Genomic DNA, 20,330 nt, shown 5'->3' with positions numbered 1-20,330 from the left:
GGTGGGTGAGTGAGTGGGTGAGTGGGTGGGTGAGTGGGTAGGTGAGTGAGTGAGTGGGTGAGTGGGTGAGTGGGTGAGTGAGTGGGTGAGTGGGTGGGTGAGTGAGTGGGTGAGTGAGTGGGTGAGTGGGTGGGTGAGTGGGTGGGTGAGTGGGTGAGTGAGTGAGTGGGTGGGTGAGTGAGTGGGTGAGTGGGTGGGTGAGTGAGTGTGTGAGTGAGTGAGTGGGTGTGTGGGTGGGTGAGTGGGTGGGTGAGTGGGTGGGTGAGTGGGTGAGTGAGTGGGTGGGTGAGTGAGTGTGTGGGTGGGTGTGTGGGTGGGTGAGTGGGTGAGTGGATGAGTGGCTGAGTGAGTGGGTGAGTGAGTGAATGAGTGAGTGGATGAGTGAGTAGGTGAGTGAGTGGGTGGGTGAGTGGGTGGGTGAGTGAGTGAGTGCGTGGGTGAGTGAGTGAGTGAGTGACACGAGCTAGAGAGGAGATGGAGCTGAGTGGACTTGCCGATGACCAGCCCCAGCGAAGGACATTACTACCGGGCAGTGCCAGGCTAGGTGCACCTTGGCATTCGCCCTCCAGCAAACTAACTGCACGTGTCGAATGAATGAGTACCTGGCAGATCATTAAGGCAAAGCGTAAAACCTCGTGACGTTGAACGAACCTCTGAAGTTAAAACAAAGTCACGTGGTTCAGTTTAGAAAATTATTATCTCTGCCTTAACCGCTGTTTTATTATGGCCAGAAAGGGCAAGCACCAATTCTTATATTTTGATGAGTGGCAAGAAAGTATCAGCTATAAATACTGTGATTCGTGTTGCATTGTCCCTGTACTGGTTAACTTGTGGCGTTGTTCTCCGATCTGACACTGGGTAGTGAGACACTGGGTGGTGAGACACTGGGTAGTGAGACACTGGGTGGTGAGACACTGGGTAGTGAGACACTGCTAGTGAGACACTGCTAGTGAGACACTGGGTGGTGAGACACTGCTAGTGAGACACTGCTAGTGAGACACTGGGTGGTGAGACACTGGGTAGTGAGACACTGGGTAGTGAGACACTGCTAGTGAGACACTGGGTAGTGAGACACTGGGTAGTGAGACACTGGGTGGTGAGACACTGGGTAGTGAGACACGGGTAGTGAGACACTGCTAGTGAGACACTGGGTAGTGAGACACTGGGTAGTGAGACACTGCTAGTGAGACACTGCTAGTGAGACACTGGATGGTGAGACACTGGGTAGTGAGACACTGGGTAGTGAGACACTGCTAGTGAGACACTGGGTAATGAGACACTGGGTAGTGAGACACTGGGTGGTGAGACACTGCTAGTGAGACACTGGGTAGTGAGAAAATGGGTAGTGAAACACTGGGTGGTGAGACACTGGGTAGTGAGACACTGCTAGTGAGACACTGCTAGTGAGACACTGGGTAGTGAGGCACTGCTAGTGAGACACTGGGTAGTGAGACACTGCTAGTGAGACACTGGGTAGTGAGACACTGGTAGTGAGACACTGGGTAGTGAGACACTGCTAGTGAGACACTGGGTAGTGAGACACTGGGTAGTGAGACACTGCTAGTGAGACACTGCTAGTGAGACACTGGGTAGTGAGACACTGGGTAGTGAGACACTGCTAGTGAGACACTGGTAGTGAGACACTGGGTAGTGAGGCAATTGGTAGTGAGACACTGCTAGTGAGACACTGCTAGTGAGACACTGGGTAGTGAGACACTGGGTAGTGAGACACTGGGTGGTGAGACACTGCTAGTGAGACACTGGGTAGTGAGACACTGGGTGGTGAGACACTGGGTAGTGAGACACTGTTAGAAAGACACTGCTAGTGAGACACTGGGTAGTGAGACACTGGTGGTGAGACACTGCGTGAGACACTGGGTAGTGGACACTGGGTAGTGAGACACTGGGTAGTGAGACACTGGGGAGTGAGACACTGGGGGGTGAGACACTGGGTAGTGAGACACTGGGTAGTGAGACACGGGTAGTGAGACACTGGTAGTGAGACACTGGGTAGTGAGACACTGGGTGGTGAGACACTGGGTAGTGAGACACTGGGTAGTGAGACACTGGGTAGTGAGACACTGCTAGTGAGACACTGGGTAGTGAGACACTGCTAATTAGACACTGGGTGGTGAGACACTGCTAGTGAGACACTGGGTAGTGAGACACTGCTAATTAGACACTGGGTGGTGAGACACTGCTAGTGAGACACTGGGTAGTGAGACACTGCTAATTAGACACTGGGTAGTGAGACACTGGGAAGTGAGACACTGGGTAGTGAGACACTGGGTAGTGAGACAATGGGTGGTGAGACACTGCTAGTGAGACACTGGGTGGTGAGACACTGCTAGTGAGACACTGCTAGTGAGACACTGGGTGGTGAGACACTGCTAGTGAGACACTGGGTGGTGAGACACTGCTAGTGAGACACTGGGTAGTGAGACACAGGGAAGTGAGACACTGGGTAGTGAGACACTGCTAGTGAGACACTGGGTAGTGAGACACTGGGTAGTGAGACACTGGGTAGTGAGACACTGGGTAGTGAGACACTGGTACAGAGACACTGCTAGTGAGACACTGGGTAGTGAGACACTGGGGAGTGAGACACTGGGTAGTGAGACACTGGGTGGTGAGACACTGCTAGTGAGACACTGGGAAGTGAGACACTGGGTAGTGAGACAGTGCTAGTGAGACACTGGGTAGTGAGACACTGGGTAGTGAGACACTGCTAGTGAGACACTGGGTGGTGAGACACTGGGTAGTGAGACACTGGGTGGTGAGACACTGGGTGGTGAGACACTGGGTAGTGAGACACTGGGTAGTGAGTCTGCTAGTGAGACACTAGGTAGTGAGACACTGGGTGGTGAGACACTGGGTAGTGAGACACTGGGTAGTGAGACACTGGGTGGTGAGACACTGCTAGTGAGACACTGGGTAGTGAGACACTAGGTGGTGAGACACTGGGTGGTGAGACACTGCTAGTGAGACACTGCTAATGAGACACTGGGTAGTAAGACACTGGGTGGTGAGACACTGGGTGGTGAGACACTGGGTGGTGAGACACTGCTAGTGAGACACTGGGTAGTGAGACACTGGGTGGTGAGACACTGGGCAGTGAGACACTGGGTAGTGAGACACTGCTAGTGAGACACTGCTAGTGAGACACTGGGTAGTGAGACACTGGGTGGTGAGACACTGCTAGTGAGACACTGGGTAGTGAGACACTGGGTGGTGAGACACTGGGCAGTGAGACACTGCTAGTGAGACACTGGGTGGTGAGACACTGCTAGTGAGACACTGGGTAGTGAGACACTGGGTGGTGAGACACTGCTAGTGAGAGACTGCTAGTGAGACACTGGGTAGTGAGACACTGGTAGTGAGACACTGGGTAGTGAGACACTGCTAGTGAGACACTGGGTGGTGAGACACTGCTAGTGAGACACTGGGTAGTGAGGCAATTGGTAGTGAGACACTGCTAGTGAGACACTGCTAGTGAGACACTGGGTAGTGAGACACTGGGTAGTGAGACACTGGTGGTGAGACATTGCGTGAGACACTGGGTAGTGGACACTGGGTAGTGAGACACTGGGTAGTGAGACACTGGGGGGTGAGACACTGGGTAGTGAGACACTGGGTAGTGAGACACTGCTAGTGAGACACTGGGTAGTGAGACACAGGGTAGTGAGACACTGCTAGTGAGACACTGGGTAGTGAGACACTGGGTAGTGAGACACCGCTAGTGAGACACTGGGTGGTGAGACACTGGGTGGTGAGACACTGCTAGTGAGACACTGGGTAGTGAGACACTGGGTAGTGAGACACTGGGTGGTGAGACACTGGGTAGTGAGACACTGGGTGGTGAGACACTGGGTGGTGAGACACTGCTAGTGAGACACTGCTAGTGAGACACTGGGTAGTGAGACACTGGGTGGTGAGACACTGCTAGTGAGACACTGCTAGTGAGACACTGGGTAGTGAGACACAGGGTAGTGAGACACTGGGTAGTGAGACACTGCTAGTGAGACACTGGGTAGTGAGACACTGGGTAGTGAGACACTGGTACAGAGACACTGCTAGTGAGACACTGGGTAGTGAGACACTGGGGAGTGAGACACTGGGTAGTGAGACACTGGGTGGTGAGACACTGCTAGTGAGACACTGGGAAGTGAGACACTGCTAGTGAGACACTGGGTGGTGAGACACTGGGTAGTGAGACACTGGGTGGTGAGACACTGGGTGGTGAGACACTGGGTAGTGAGACACTGCTAGTGAGACACTAGGTAGTGAGACACTGGGTGGTGAGACACTGGGTAGTGAGACACTGCTAGTGAGACACTGGGTGGTGAGACACTGCTAGTGAGACACTGGGAAGTGAGACACTGGGTAGTGAGACACTGGGTGGTGAGACACTGCTAGTGAGACACTGCTAGTGAGACACTGGGTAGTGAGACACTGGGTGGTGAGACACTGCTAGTGAGACACTGGGTAGTGAGACACTGGTGGTGAGACACTGGTAGTGAGACACTGGGTAGTGAGACACTGGGTAGTGAGACACTGCTAGTGAGACACTGCTAGTGAGACACTGGGTAGTGAGACACTGGGTGGTGAGACACTGCTAGTGAGACACTGGGTAGTGAGACACTGGTGGTGAGACACTGGTAGTGAGACACTGGGTAGTGAGACACTGGGTAGTGAGACACTGCTAGTGAGACACTGCTAGTGAGACACTGGGTAGTGAGACAATTGGAAGTGAGACACTGGGTGGTGAGACACAGGGTAGTGAGACACTGGGTGGTGAGACACTGGGTAGTGAGACACTGGGTAGTGAGACAATTGGTAGTGAGACACTGCTAGTGAGACACTGGGTAGTGAGACACTGGGTAGTGAGACACTGGGTAGTGAGACACTGCTAGTGAGACACTGCTAGTGAGACACTGGGTAGTGAGACACTGCACTAGCGAGACGTCAGTTCGTGAACCTGGAACCCGCCATGAGAACGTGGAATTGTCAGCGGGGTGGAGACCTTTGAAATGAGAGGGCGCGGTGACGTCATCGCGCACACACGTCCTAACTACATGACGTCCGCTACGTGATGACGTCATCTAACACACACGCCCCTACCACATCACGTCCGCTGTGCGATGACGTCATTTCGCTGAAAGGTCGGAAGCCCAACACTTCCGCTGCACGATGACGTAATCGCTCACGCGTCCGACCCACACATCCCTTTCCGCGGCGCGATGACGTCATCCCACACACACGCTGTCCCCACTTAACATCCGCTGCGCGTTGACGTATATCCGCACACACGTCCTGACCCCCACATCACGGCCGCGCGATGACGTCATCACGCACATCCACACCGCCTGTCCACAACGCTTCCGCTGCGCGTTGACGTCATCGCGCACGAACCACCTGCCCGCTCCAGCACGTGCACCGCGAGATGACGTCACGAAGCTTGACGGGTGACGTCACGCGACAAACAAATAACAAAAATCACGACGTTTCGGCCACAACACAAGCGGCCTTCATCAGGTGAAGGGACCAGGCTGCCACGCTCCAGCGCTGTCCTCGAGACAGTCTGCTCCCTTCACCTGATGAAGGCCGCTTGTGTTGTGGCCGAAACGTCGTGATTTTTTGTTATTTTAATTTTTTTTACCTACGTGGTGACTTTACCCAATAGAACCAAAGAGAGTGGATCCTAGCAGTCACGAAAGATTCAAATCGAAATTGTTTCTCATGCCGCGATAGATAGTAAAACAAAAATAACAACACGGGGCCCGATCTTGATCTGAAGCTGTCGTGACTGCAGGAATCCATAGTCTTTATTTCTTAGGGTAAAGTCATCACGTAGGTGGTGGTGGGTGGTGGTGGTGGTGGATAGTGGTGGTGATGGTGGTGGGTGGTAGTGGTGGTGGTGGGTGGTGGTGATGGTGGTGGGTGGTGGTGAGTGGTGGGTGGTGGGTGGTGGTGGTGGGTGGTGGTGGTGGTGGTGGGTGGTGGTGGGTGGTGGTGGTGATGGTGGTGGTGGGTGGTGGTGGTGGGTGGTGGTGGTGGTGGGTGGTGGTGGTGGTGGGTAGTGGTGGGTGGTGGGTGGTGGTGGTGGGTGGTGGTTGTGGGTGGTGGTGGGTAGTGGCGGTGGGTCGTAGTGGTGGTGGTGATGGTGGTGGTGATTGTGGCGGTGGTGGGTGGTGGTGGGTGGTGGTGGTGGTGGGTGGAGGTGGTGGTGGGTTGTGGTGGTGGTGGTGATGGTGGGTGGTGGTGGTGGTGGTGGTGATGGTGGGTGGTGGTGGGTGGTGGTGGTGGGTGGTGGTGGTGGTGGTGGTGATGGTGGTGGGTGGTGGGTGGTGGGTGGAGGTGGTGGTGGTGGTGGGTGGTGGTTGTGGGTGGTGGTGGGTAGTGGCGGTGGGTGGTGGTTGTGGGTGGTGGTGGTGGGTAGTGGCGGTGGGTAGTAGTGGTGATGGTGGTGGTGATTGTGGCGGTGGTGGGTGGTGGTTGTGGGTGGTGGTGGTGGGTAGTGGCGGTGGTGGGTGGAGGTTGTGGGTGGTGGTGGTGGGTAGTGTTGGATAGTGGTGGTGGTGGGTGGTGGTGGTGGGTGGCGGTGGTGGTGGGTAGTGTTGGTGATGGGTAGTGGTGATGGGTGGTGGTGGCTAGTTGTGGTGGGTAGTGTTGGTGGTGGGTGGTGGTGGTGATGGGTGGTGGTGGCGGTGGTTGTGGGTAGTGATGGTGATTGGTGGTGGTGATGGGTGGTGGTGGTAGTGGGTGGTGTTGGTGGTGGGTGGTGTTGGTGGTGGGTAGTGTTGGTGGGTAGTGGTGGTGATGGGTGATGAGTGTTGGTGGGTAGTGTTGGTGGTGGGTAGTGTTGGTGGTGGGTAGTGGTGGTGGTGGGTAGTGTTGATGGTGATTGGTGGTGGTGGTGGGTGGTGGTGGTGGTGGTGGGTAGTGGTGGTGATGGGTGATGAGTGTTGGTGGGTAGTGTTGGTGGTGGGTAGTGTTGGTGGTGGGTAGTGTTGGTGGTGGGTAGTGTTGGTGGTGGGTAGTGGTGGTGGTGGGTAGTGGTGGTGGGTAGTGGTGGTGGTGGGTAGTGTTGGTGGTGGGTAGTGTTGGTGGTGGGTGATGAGTGTTGGTGGGTAGTGTTGGTGGTGGGTAGTGTTGGTGGTGGGTAGTGTTGGTGGTGGGTAGTGTTGGTGGTAGTTTTCGAGTTTTCAAGTTCCACGCGTTGGGTGTATAGCCCTGTGAGCCATGCGGCCCTTGAGCCGGGTGCTACCGCGACAATTTGAACACAGAACACCCCAAGGGACGACGCGCTACAGAAACATCCTGGAAATCAACCGGCAAAATTTTCCACGCGAAAAAAGAAATACTTATTTAAAACGCTCTGTGCAAAAACCACAATGTGGTGCAAGCCAACAACAACAACCACGAGACAATTTAGATTAACCATGTGTTTTCGAATCACCAAAATAAAGCTACAAAAACAATGTAACAACAGTAATCATAGGAACTGTGATTTTTAAATGTAACAATAAACGATGAACATAACACGTACGACACAAACCTGCAGCCGTAGCTGGCAGAACAACACTCCCAGTGCATGATGTGTGAGTGAGTCAGTGCATGATGTGTGAGTGAGTCAGTGTATGATGTGTGAGTGAGTCAGTGTATGATGTGTGAGTGAGTCTATGATGTGTGAGTGAGTGTATGATGAGTGAGTGAGTGATGAGTGAGTGAGTGTATGATGTGTGAGTGAGTCAGTGTATGATGTGTGAGTGAGTCAGTGTATGATGTGTGAGTGAGTCAGTGTATGATGTGTGAGTGAGTCAGTGTATGATGTGTGAGTGAGTCAGTGTATGATGTGTGAGTGAGTCAGTGTATGATGTGTGAGTGAGTCAGTGTATGATGTGTGAGTGAGTCAGTGGTAGTGTGAGTGAGTGTATGATGTGTGAGTGAGTCAGTGTATGATGTGTGAGTGAGTCAGTGTATGATGTGTGAGTGAGTCAGTGTATGATGTGTGAGTGAGTCAGTGGTAGTGTGAGTGAGTGTATGATGTGTGAGTGAGTCAGTGTATGATGTGTGAGTGAGTCAGTGTATGTGTGAGTGAGTCAGTGTATGATGTGTGAGTGAGTCAGTGTATGATGTGTGAGTGAGTCAGTGTATGATGTGTGAGTGAGTCAGTGTATGATGTGTGAGTGAGTCAGTGTATGATGTGTGAGTGAGTCAGTGGATGATGTGTGAGTGAGTCAGTGGTAGTGTGAGTGAGTGTATGATGTGTGAGTGAGTCAGTGTATGATGTGTGAGTGAGTCAGTGTATGATGTGTGAGTGAATCAGTGTATGATGTGTGAGTGAGTCAGTGTATGATGTGTGAGTGAGTCAGTGTATGATGTGTGAGTGAGTCAGTGTATGATGTGTGAGTGAGTCAGTGGATGATGTGTGAGTGAGTGAGTGTATGATGTGTGAGTGAGTCAGTGTATGATGTGTGAGTGAGTCAGTGTATGATGTGTGAGTGAGTCAGTGGTAGTGTGAGTGAGTCAGTGAATGATGTGTGAGTGAGTGTATGATGTGTGAGTGAGTGTATGATGTGTGAGTGAGTCAGTGTATGATGTGTGAGTGTATGATGTGTGAGTGAGTGTATGATGTGTGAGTGTATGATGTGTGAGTGAGTGAGTGTATGATGTGTGAGTGAGTCTATGATGTGTGAGTGAGTGTATGATGTGTGAGTGTATGATGAGTGAGTGAGTGTATGATGTGTGAGTGAGTCAGTGTATGATGTGTGAGTGAGTCAGTGTATGATGAGTAAGTCAGTGTATGATGTGTGAGTGAGTCAGTGTATGATGTCTGAGTGAGTATGATGTGTGAGTGAGTGTATGATGAGTGAGTGAGTGTATGATGTGTGAGTCAGTGTATGATGAGTGAGTGAGTGTATGATGTGTGAGTGAGTGTATGAGTGAGTGAGTGTATGATGAGTGAGTGAGTGTATGATGTGTGAGTGAGTGTATGATGTGTGAGTGAGTCAGTGTATGATGTGTGAGTGAGTGTATGAGTGAGTGAGTGTATGATGAGTGAGTGAGTGTATGATGTATGAGTCAGTGTATGATGTGTGAGTGAGTGTATGATGTGTTAGTCAGTGCATGATGAGTGAGTCAGTGTATGATGTATGAGTGAGTGTATGATGAGTGAGTGTATGATGAGTGAGTGTATGATGAGTGAGTGTATGATGTGTGAGTGAGTGTATGATGTGTGAGCAAGTCAGCACACGATGAGTGAACCTGTGTATGATGAGTGAACCTGTGTATGATGAGTGAATGGGTCAGTGGTTGTGCGAGTGTATGATGAGTGAGTAAGCGCATGATGAGCGAGTCAGTGCATGATATGTGTGAGTCAGTGCTGGGTCATGTAGCCCGCATGCCCAGCCACCGCATGCCGAAACAGCTTTTGTTCGGCCGGATCGAGGGGGCTAAACGGGCGCGGCACGGGCTAGAGAAGAGATGGAGTGATGTGGTACAGGAGGACGTGGAGCTGAGTGGACTTGCCGATGACTGGTACCAGCGGTGTCAAGATCGGCCTCTGTGGAGGAGGCTCGTGAAGGACGCTGCCACTGGGCAGTTGGAGGCAGTCGCCCTCCAACAACAACGGAGGGCTGAGGAGCGACGCTCACAACAACGAGCGGAGCGCCGGGTGGCTAAAGCACAGCGGGTTGGCACAAAAAAAATCCGCAGACTACCTGCTGCTGAATCTCCTCTCTGTTTCAAAGAAACAAAATTTGACCTCAGGTCTTCGCTCATTTACCAGCTTCACATTCCCTATTGCCGTACACAAACCGGAGGAAGGGCCTTTGCTGTTGATGCCCCCAGGGTCTGGAATGCTATTGCCAATAAACTTGAAACGCTACCTATGAGATCTTCACTCAAAACTGCTCTAGAGGAGTTGTACACCCCTAGCTGCCACTGCTATTCAGTGGCCTAAAATAAAATAAAATGTTTTCGCTCCGGATGACCGCTGCAAAGTATGATCTGTATTTTGATTTAGTGTGCGGATCTTAAAGGTGCATTGAAAAATGTGATACTCCGACCGATGCTTCTGTTGTTGTGGAGTAACTCATGCAGCCAGCTGTGGCTCCAGGGTTTGGTGTTACATGTTATTTATGTAGTTTATTGTTGAAAAAAATTCGGTCACAGTCCCTATGATCACTGTTACATTGCATTTATGGCTTTATTTTGGTGATTTCTAAAAGTTTTTTGGTTTGGCCATGTTTTTGTTTATTGGAGTACGGAGTTAGACTGATGGCCTTAATCTAAGTTGTCTTGTGGTTGTTGTTGTAGTACGGAGTTAGACTGATGGCCTTAATATAAGTTGTCTTGTGGTGGTTGTTGTTGTAGTACGGAGTTAGACTGATGGCTTTAATCTAAGTTGTCTTGTGGTGGTTGTTGTTGTAGTACGGAGTTAGACTGATGGCCTTAATCTAAGTTGTCTTGTGGTGGTTGTTGTTGTAGTACAGAGTTAGACTGATGGCCTTAATATAAGTTGTCTTGTGGTTGTTGTTGTTGTTGTAGTACGGAGTTAGACTGATGGCCTTAATCTAAGTTGTCTTGTGGTTGTTGTTGTAGTAACGGAGTTAGACTGATGGCCTTAATCTAAGTTGTCTTGTGGTTGTTGTAGTAACGGAGTTAGACTGATGGCCTTAATCTAAGTTGTCTTGTGGTGGTTGTTGTTGTAGTACGGAGTTAGACTGATGGCCTTAATCTATGTTGTCTTGTGGTTGTTGTTGTTGTTGTTTGACTTGTATCCCACTGGGATTTTTGCACACAGCCTTGGTGTACGGTGCTATTTCAGGAATATTTTGATGTTTTTTTCCTGGATTTTCTGTTTGCACAGTCACACAAAGTAGTCACTTTAAGATGTTTTTCTTGCTCGTGTTTTTGTGTTTGTTTGTTTGTTACGGTTGCACTCGATTCAAGAGCCGAATGGCTCACAGGGGCTATACCAACAATAAATGGAACTGTGAAACTATCAGCCAGTAGTCATCTCAGTCAGTGGACCCGTGGCACCTGCTGGGTCTGCCCCGTGACCTCCTGCCCAGCGGGCGTTCGACACTTCACGTGGTGGCCTCAAGGTGCACGTGGCCTGGCACAAGCGTCGTGGTGACGTCACCGCCACTTAGTGGCGAATGGAGGTTGTTGTTGGTGGAGGTGGGTAGTGGTGGTGGTGGTAGTAGTAGTGGTGGTGGTAGTGGTGGTGGTAGTGGTGGTGGTGGTAGTGGTGGTGGTGGGTAGTGGTGGTGGTGGTAGTGGTGGTGGTAGTGGTGGTGGTGTGGTGGTGGTGGGTAGTGGTGGTGGTTGTGGTGGTGTGGTGGTGGTGGGGGTGGTGGTGGTGGGGGTGGTGGGTGGTGGTGTGGTGGTGGTGGGTAGTGGTGGTGGTGGGTAGTGGTGGTGGTGGGTAGTGGTGGTGGTGGTAGTGGCGGTGGTGGTGGTGGTGTGGTGGTGGTAGTGGTGGTAGTGGTGGTGGTGGGTAGTGGTGGGTGGTGGTGGTGGTTAGTGGTTGTGGTGGGTGGTGGTAGTGGTGGTGGTGTGGTGATGGTGGTGGTGGTAGTGGTGATGGTGTGGTGGTGGTAGTGGTAATGGTGGTAGTGGTGGTGGTAGTGGTGGTGGTGGTAGTGGTAGTGGTGGTAGTGGTGGTGGTGGTGGGTGGTGGTGGGTAGTGGTAGTGGTGGTGGTGGGTGGTGGTGGGTAGTGGTGGTGGTGTGGTGGTGGTGGTGGGTGGTGGTGGTGGTGGGTGGTGGTGGTCGGTAGTGGTGGTGGTGTGGTGGTGGTGGTGGGTGGTGGTGGTGGTGGTGGGTGGTGGTGGTGTGGTGGTGGTGGTGGTGTGGTGGTGGTGGTGGTGGTGGGTAGTGGTGGTGGTGGTGTGATGGTGGGTGGTGGTGGTGGTGGGTGGTGGTGGTGGTGGGTAGTGGTGGTGGTGGTAGTGGTGGTGAGTAGTGGTGGTGGTGGGTAGTGGTGGTGGTGGGTAGTGGTGGTGGTGGGTAGTGGTGGTGGTGGGTAGTGGTTGTGGTGGTCGGTGGTGATTGGCGGTGGTGGGTGGTGGGTGGCGATTGTGGTGGTGGGTGGTGATTGTGGTGGTGGGTAATTGTGGTGATTGGTGGTTAGTGGTGGTGATTGTTGTGGTTGTGTGTGACGGTGGGTAAGTTTTGAGCGTTCGTAAGCGGAGGAGTCTCATCACCCCACCCCACCAACCCGCGCGTTCGTAAGTAGAGGAACCACCACCCCCCTCCCCCCGCACATGTGAGAGCCCCGCCCCGCCCCGCCGTGCGGATATACGTCACGTCCGGCGAGTTGCGGCCTACACTTCCGGCAGCGTGGGCCCGTGGTGGTGATGGTCGCCGCGGTTGGCGCGAAGCGGCTCTCTCCACCCTCGGCTCTGAGTAGTTTGTTTATTTAAAGAAGACCAACAACAAGCAACAACAACATTTAACAACAACCGAGACAGCGGCGGCGGCGTTGGCGCTCCAGGCGAGGAGGTAACCCAGGAGCCTCGCGATCTTTTGCGGTGTTTGTGCTAAAAAAAAAAAATTTTCTTCAATTAAATGTTTGTTAATTTTTCTCTGGACACACTTTGCAAACACAAAAGAAATGTATCTTTTGGTTTTGTTTTCCATTATGGTTGTTCGTTTGTGCGGTCAACAATAACAACAACAACCAAACAAACAAAACAGCTTCGTGATTAGCCCGTCGGTTTTTTTTCCCCCCCCCGTTTTAAATCGTTGATCTTCGATACGTTGAGGACAAATGCGTCGACTGCTGTGCACGACACCACTATATATTAAAACAACAAAAAATATATAACAATTGTTCATTGCAGGGGACGCGTTAAAGACGTTTAAGGCACCGAACTGAAAGCCCTTTTTGCAAGGTTATTCATGTGTCGCTGCGTTCGCCGCATAGCCCTGTGGCGAGCTAGACAAACGCGAAGAGACATTGCTGAGACAGCGTGGTGACGATGCATTGTCTCTTGATGATGATTGGGACACATCCGGACACAGCAGCTCTCTCTAGAGCCTGGTCTCTCTGGAGCCAGTGTCTCACTAGCCAGTGTCTCACCACCCAGTGTCTCACTAGCCAGTGTCTCACTAGCCAGTGTCTCACCACCCAGTGTCTAATTAGCAGTGTCTCACCACCCAGTGTCTCACCACCCAGTGTCAAATTAGCAGTGTCTCACTACCCAGTGGCTTAATTAGCAGTGTCTTAATTAGGAGTGTCTCACCACCCAGTGTCTCACTAGCAGTGTCTCACTACCCAGTGTCTTAATTAGCAGTGTCTCACCACCCAGTGTTTCACTAGCAGTGTCTCACTAGCAGTGTCTCACTACCCAGTGTCTCACCACCCAGTGTCTCACCACCCAGTGTCTCACTAGCAGTGTCTCACCACCCAGTGTCAAATTAGCAGTGTCTCACCACCCAGTGTCTCACTAGCAATGTCTCACTACCCAGTGTCTCACTAGCCAGTGTCTCACTACCCAGTGTCTTACTAGCAGTGTCTCACTACCCAGTGTCTCACTACCCAGTGTCACACTACCCAGTGTCTCACTACCCAGTGTCTCACTACCCAGTGTCTCACTACCCAGTGTCTCACTACCCAGTGTCTCACTAGCAGTGTCTCACCACCTAGTGTCTAATTAGCAGTGTCTCACTACCCAGTGTCTCACCACCCAGTGTATAATTAGCAGTGTCTCACCACCCAGTGTCTAATTAGCAGTGTCTCACTACCCAGTGTCTCACTACCCAGTGTCTCACTACCCAGTGTCTCACTACCCAGTGTCTCACTACGCAGTGTCTAATTAGCAGTGTCTCACTACCCAGTGTCTAATTAGCAGTGTCTCACTACCCAGTGTCTCACTAGCCAGTGTCTCACTACCCAGTGTCTCACTAGCAGTGTCTCACTACCAGTGTCTCACTACCCAGTGTCTCACTACCCAGTGTCTCACCACCCAGTGTCTCACTAGCAGTGTCTCACTACCCAGTGTCTCACTACCCAGTGTCTCACCACCCAGTGTCTCACTAGCAGTGTCTCACTACCCAGTGTCTCACTACCCAGTGTCTAATTAGCAGTGTCTCACTACCCAGTGTCTCACCACCCAGTGTCTCACCACCCAGTGTCTCACTACCCAGTGTCTCACTACCCAGTGTCTCACTACGCAGTGTCTAATTAGCAGTGTCTCACTACCCAGTGTCTAATTAGCAGTGTCTCACTACCCAGTGTCTCACTACCCAGTGTCTCACTACCCAGTGTCTCACTACCCAGTGTCTCACTACCCAGTGTCTCACTACCCAGTGTCTCACCACCCAGTGTCTAATTAGCAGTGTCTCACCACCCAGTGTCTCACCACCCAGTGTCTCACTACCCAGTGTCTCACTAGCACTGGCCGCTGGGGGGAGAGACAAAGGCGGCCGGGCGTGGTGGTGGTGCTGGCCACCCACCCCCTCTGTGTATGTAGCCACAGTGCCGGTAGCCTGCACAGGTAATGCTAGTCGCTACGACTCGCAGCCTTTACCCCCCCTACCCACCCAAACAGTCTGTTAGAGGCGATCGTTCGTCTAAGTTTGGTCGTACCGTGGTGCCGATGACGGTGCCCATGATGATGATGATAATGATGATTGCCATGATGATGATGATGGCCATGATGGTGGCCATGGTGATAATGATGATGGCCATGATGATGATGGCCATGATGGTGGCCATGATGATGATGATAATGATGATGGCCATGATGATGATAATGATGATGGCCATGATGATGATGATGGCCATGATGATGGTGGCAATGATGATGATGATAATGATGATAATGATGATGATAATGATGATGGCCATGATGATGATAATGATGATGCCCATGATGATGATGTTACTGATGATGATGATGGCCATGATGATGATAATGATGATGCCCATGATGATGATGATGATGTTACTGATGATGATGATGGCCATGATGATGATAATGATGATGCCCATGATGATGATGATGTTACTCATGATGATGTTACTCATGATGATGATGATGTTACTCATGATGATGATGATGTTACTCATGATGATGATGTTACTCATGATGATGTTACTCATGATGATGATGATGATGTTACTCATGATGATGATGATGTTACTCATGATGATGATGATGTTACTCATAATGATGATGATGATGTTACTCATGATGATGATGATGGTTTTGTTGAAGCCGGCCTGGGCACACACCTTTGCCATCCTGCCGCTTCCGCCGCTACGCTGGCCGGGGTGTTGCCGGGTTTTTTGCCTTGATGCTGATGTCGCCTCCGGCCTTGTCAATTCCGGAGCTTAGTAATGGGTGTGGTGTGCGTGGTGTGGTGTGGTGTGCGTGGTGCGGTGTGTGGTGCGGTGTGGTGCGTGGCGTCTCTACTCTGTCTCCATCAGCAGTCGGCCGCTGTTGCCCACGAACGGAAGCAAAACCATTTTTATATTATCTCTCTCTCTGTGTGTGTGTGTAACGAAATTCGGGGATAATCTTTGAACCAACACCACCATCATCACCATCATCACCACTCAACCAAAAACAATCGCCCCCCCCCTCTCTCTCTCTCGACGCCCACCCACCCACCCACTGGACCCCCATGCCCCCTCACCACCACCCCCCATCCTGCTCTCCACAACCGCCACCTCCTGGAGAAGTGAGAAATCTGGATTTGGTGGCAGAGTGAAAGGGGGCGGGCGCGGGGAGGTTTCAAAACGCGGGGAAAAAATTAAAAAAAAACCAGAGCCCGATCGTGATCCGCTCGGCGGAGGCTTCCGGAAACGCTCTTGACGAGACGGGAATCGGCCGAAGACAACTCCCTCCTCCTCCTCCTCCTCCAGGGGAAGAGGAGGAGAGAGAGAAGAGGAGGAGGAGGTGGTGGAAGCGGAAGTGAATCTCCCGACGGGCTCGTCGGAGGACCCCGCGCTCGCTCGCTTGACCCCAGGCCGTCAAACTCGACACCGGGGTGCCGTCAGGGTCTCGTTGGGTGGCACTGCCAGGCCCCCCCCCCCCACACCCACCCCCGGTGCCTCTGTCTCTGAGAGAGAGAGAGAGAGAGACACACGCGCTGCGAGAGAGAGACACGTGCTGCGAGAGAGAGACACGCGCAGAGGCGAGGGTGGCAGTGTGTGTGTGTGTGGGGGGCTAAATAACCAAACCCCTCCCCACCCACCCCACCCACCCCACCCCCCCGCGTCAAGCGAACTCCTCCACTGAGATAAGTGGTGGGAGACATTGGAGAGAGAGGGGGGGCAAGAGAGAGGGGGGGCGAGAGAGAGAGAGAGACCACCACCACCACCACAACAACGACAACAACAACAACAACGGCAGCACAGCAACAACAACGACAACAACAACAACGTCGACAACCATGACAGGCCGTCGTCTGGAAGTCCGCCCGTCACACGCGGAGTCTCGCCGGCCCCTCCACCCCCGTGCAAAAGTCAGTAAAAGCACGACGGGCGACCGGGAGGATGGTGGCGGTGGTGGTGGTGGTGATGATGGCGGTGATGGCGGCGGTGGTGATGGCGCCGGTGATGGCGGCGGTGTTGTGGTTGAAGAGAACGCGGCTCGTTAATGAGCCGTGGGGGGGGCCGGGAGCGTTGGTGGGTCGGTGAGAATTTGAGGAGGAGGTAGAGGAGGAGGAGGTAGAGGAGGTAGAGGAGGAGGAGGAGGAGGTAGAGGAGGAGGTAGAGGAGGAGGTGGAGGCGAGAATTTTGCTGGCGGAAATTTGGTTGAGAACTGGGGGGAGAGGGCGGAGGAGGGGGGAGTGGTGGGCGGGGAGTGGGGGGCAGGGAGGTGGGGGGGGAAGGTGGTGGGGGGAAGGTGGCAGGGGGAGGTGGGGAGAGATGATGGGGGGGCTGCCGAAGAGCAACGGTGGCTTTGAAGAGGTGGGGGGGGGGGTGGAGGAGGTGATGGTGGCGGGGGGGGGGAGCCACACTTGGCCAGGTCGAAGGTCTCCCAAGGTGGAAGGTTGTGTGATGGCGTGGCGAGACTCACACAGAGACTGACGCAGAGACTCACACAGAGACTCACGCAGAGACTCACGCAGAGACTCGGAGACTCACACAGAGACTCGGAGACTCACACAGAGCCTCACACAGAGACTCGCTCAGAGACTCACGCAGAGACTCACTCAGAGACTCGCTCAGAGACTCACACAGAGACTCACTCAGAGACTCACTCGGAGACTCACTCAGAGACTCACACAGAGACTCACACAGAGACTCACTCAGAGACTCACTCAGAGACTCACTCAGAGACTCACTCAGAGACTCACACACGCAGAGACTCACACACTCAGAGACTCACGCAGAGACTCACGCAGAGACTCACACAGAGACTCACGCAGAGACTCACTCAGAGACTCACTCACTCAGAGACTCACGCAGAGACTCACGCAGAGACTCACACAGAGACGCAGAGACTCACACAGAGACGCAGAGACTCACACAGAGACTCAGAGACTCACACAGAGACTCACACAACGACTCAGAGACTCACACAGAGACACACAGAGACTCAGAGACTCGCGCAGAGACTCGCGCAGAGACTCACACAGAGACTCACGCAGAGACTCAGAGACTCACGCAGAGACTCGGACTCACACAGAGACTCACGCAGAGACTCTGAGACTCACACAGAGACTCGGAGACTCACGCAGAGACTCAGAGACTCACGCAGAGACTCGGAGACTCACACAGAGACTCACACAGAGACTCACACAGAGACTCACACAGAGACTCACGCAGAGACTCGGAGACTCACGCAGAGACTCACGCAGAGACTCACGCAGAGACTCACGCAAAGACTCACACAGAGACTCGGAGACTCACACAGAGACTCACACAGAGACTCACACAGAGACTCACTCAGAGACTCACGCAGAGACTCACGCAGAGACTCACACAGAGACTCACACAGAGACTCACTCAGAGACTCACGCAGAGACTCACAGAGACTCGGAGACTCACACAGAGACTCACACAGAGACTCACTCAGAGACTCACTCAGAGACTCACGCAGAGACTCACACAGAGACTCACACAGAGACTCACACAGAGACTCACACAGAGACTCACACAGAGACTCACACAGAGACTCACACAGAGACTCACACAGAGACTCACGCAGAGACACAGAGACTCACGCAGAGACTCACGCAGAGACTCAGAGACTCACGCAGAGACTCACGCAGAGACTCGGAGACTCACACAGAGACTCGGAGACTCACACAGAGACTCGGAGACTCAAGCAGAGACTCAGAGACTCACACAGAGACTCACGCAGAGACTCGCGCAGAGACTCGGAGACTCAAGCAGAGACTCAAGCAGAGACTCAAGCAGAGACTCAAGCAGAGACTCACTCAGAGACTCACTCAGAGACTCACTCAGAGACTCACGCAGAGACTCACGCAGAGACTCACGCAGAGACTCACGCAGAGACTCACGCAGAGACTCACGCAGAGACTCACGCAGAGACTCGGAGACTCACACAGAGACTCGGAGACTCACACAGAGACTCGGAGACTCAAGCAGAGACTCAGAGACTCACACAGAGACTCACGCAGAGACTCACGCAGAGACTCACACAGAGACTCACGCAGAGACTGACGCAGAGACTCACACAGAGACTCACACAGAGACTCACGCAGAGACTCACGCAGAGACTCACGCAGAGACTCACGCAGAGACTCGGAGACTCACGCAGAGACTCACGCAGAGACTCGGAGACTCACACAGAGACTCACGCAGAGACTCGGAGACTCACGCAGAGACTCACGCAGAGACTCGGAGACTCACGCAGAGACTCACGCAGAGACTCACGCATAGACTCACGCAGAGACTCACACAGAGACTCACACAGAGACTCACACAGAGACTCACACAGAGACTCTCGCAGAGACTCACACAGAGACTCACACAGAGACTCACTCAGAGACTCACACAGAGACTCACTCAGAGACTCACTCAGAGACTCACTCAGAGACTCACTCAGAGACTCACGCAGAGACTCACGCAGAGACTCACACAGAGACTCACGCAGAGACTCACGCAGAGACTCACGCAGAGACTCGGAGACTCACGCAGAGACTCGGAGACTCACACAGAGACTCGGAGACTCAAGTAGAGACTCAGAAACTCACGCAGAGACTCAGAGACTCACACAGAGACTCACGCAGAGACTCGGAGACTCACACAGAGACTCGGAGACTCAAGCAGAGACTCACACAGAGACTCGCGCAGAAACTCAGAGACTCACGCAGAGACTCACGCAGAGACTCGGAGACTCACACAGAGACTCGGAGACTCAAGCAGAGACTCAGAGACTCACACAGAGACTCGCGCAGAGACTCAGAGACTCACGCAGAGACTCACGCAGAGACTCGGAGACTCAAGCAAAACTCACGCAGAGACTCACGCAGAGACTCACGCAGAGGCTCACGCAGAGACTCACGCAGAGACTCACGCAGAGACCCACAGACTCACCGCACAGAGACCCATAGGCTCACTCACACAGAGACCCATAGACTCACCACACAGAGACCCATAGACTCACCACACAGAGACTCACTCACACAGAGACCCATAGACTCACCGCACAGAGACCCACAGACTCACACAGAGACCCATAGACTCACTCACACAGAGACCCACAGACTCACACAGAGACCCACAGACTCACCCACACAGAGACCCATAGACTCACCACACAGAGACCCATAGACTCGCACAGAGACCCATAGACTCACCACACAGAGACCCATAGACTCACCACACAGAGACCCACAGACTCACTCACACAGAGACCCACAGACTCACTCACACAGAGACCCACAGACTCACCGCACAGAGACCCACAGACTCACTCACACAGAGACCCACAGACTCACTCACACAGAGACCCACAGACTCACTCACACAGAGACCCACAGACTCACACAGACTCACTCACACAGAGACCCACAGACTCACCACACAGAGACCCACAGACTCACCCACACAGAGACCCACAGACTCACACAGAGACCCATAGACTCATCACACAGAGACCCATAGACTCACACAGAGACCCACAGACTCACTCACACAGAGACCCACAGACTCACACAGAGACCCACAGACTCACCACACAGAGACCCACAAACTCACCACACAGAGACCCACAGACTCACTCACACAGAGACCCACAGACTCACTCACACAGAGACCCACAGACTCACTCACACAGAGACCCACAGACTCACTCACACAGAGACCCACAGACTCACTCACACAGAGACCCACAG

At 52.9% G+C, this 20,330-nt stretch overlaps 1 protein-coding gene across 1 annotated transcript in view; it reads left to right on the top strand.

The window, feature by feature from the left end:
- The first annotated feature begins 12,316 nt into the window (after positions 1–12,316).
- Positions 12,317–20,330, top strand: part of LOC142907274 (uncharacterized) — a 25,869-nt gene continuing 17,855 nt past the window's right edge. Inside the window, exons 1-2 of the mRNA XM_076056579.1 lie at positions 12,317–12,512; positions 16,243–16,484. Of these exons, the coding sequence (XP_075912694.1) occupies positions 16,413–16,484 (72 nt within the window). The 5' untranslated portion in view covers positions 12,317–12,512; positions 16,243–16,412. The remainder of the gene's footprint in view (positions 12,513–16,242; positions 16,485–20,330) is intronic.

This window comes from Petromyzon marinus, chromosome 76 (assembly GCF_048934315.1).
Source record: "Petromyzon marinus isolate PM22_M1 ecotype Great Lakes invasive population chromosome 76, UKy_Petmar_22M1.pri1.0, whole genome shotgun sequence".
Taxonomy (NCBI): Eukaryota; Metazoa; Chordata; class Hyperoartia; order Petromyzontiformes; family Petromyzontidae; genus Petromyzon; species Petromyzon marinus.
The sequence above is the reverse complement of the archived record's forward strand: the minus strand, read 5'-3'. Positions and strand labels throughout refer to the sequence as shown.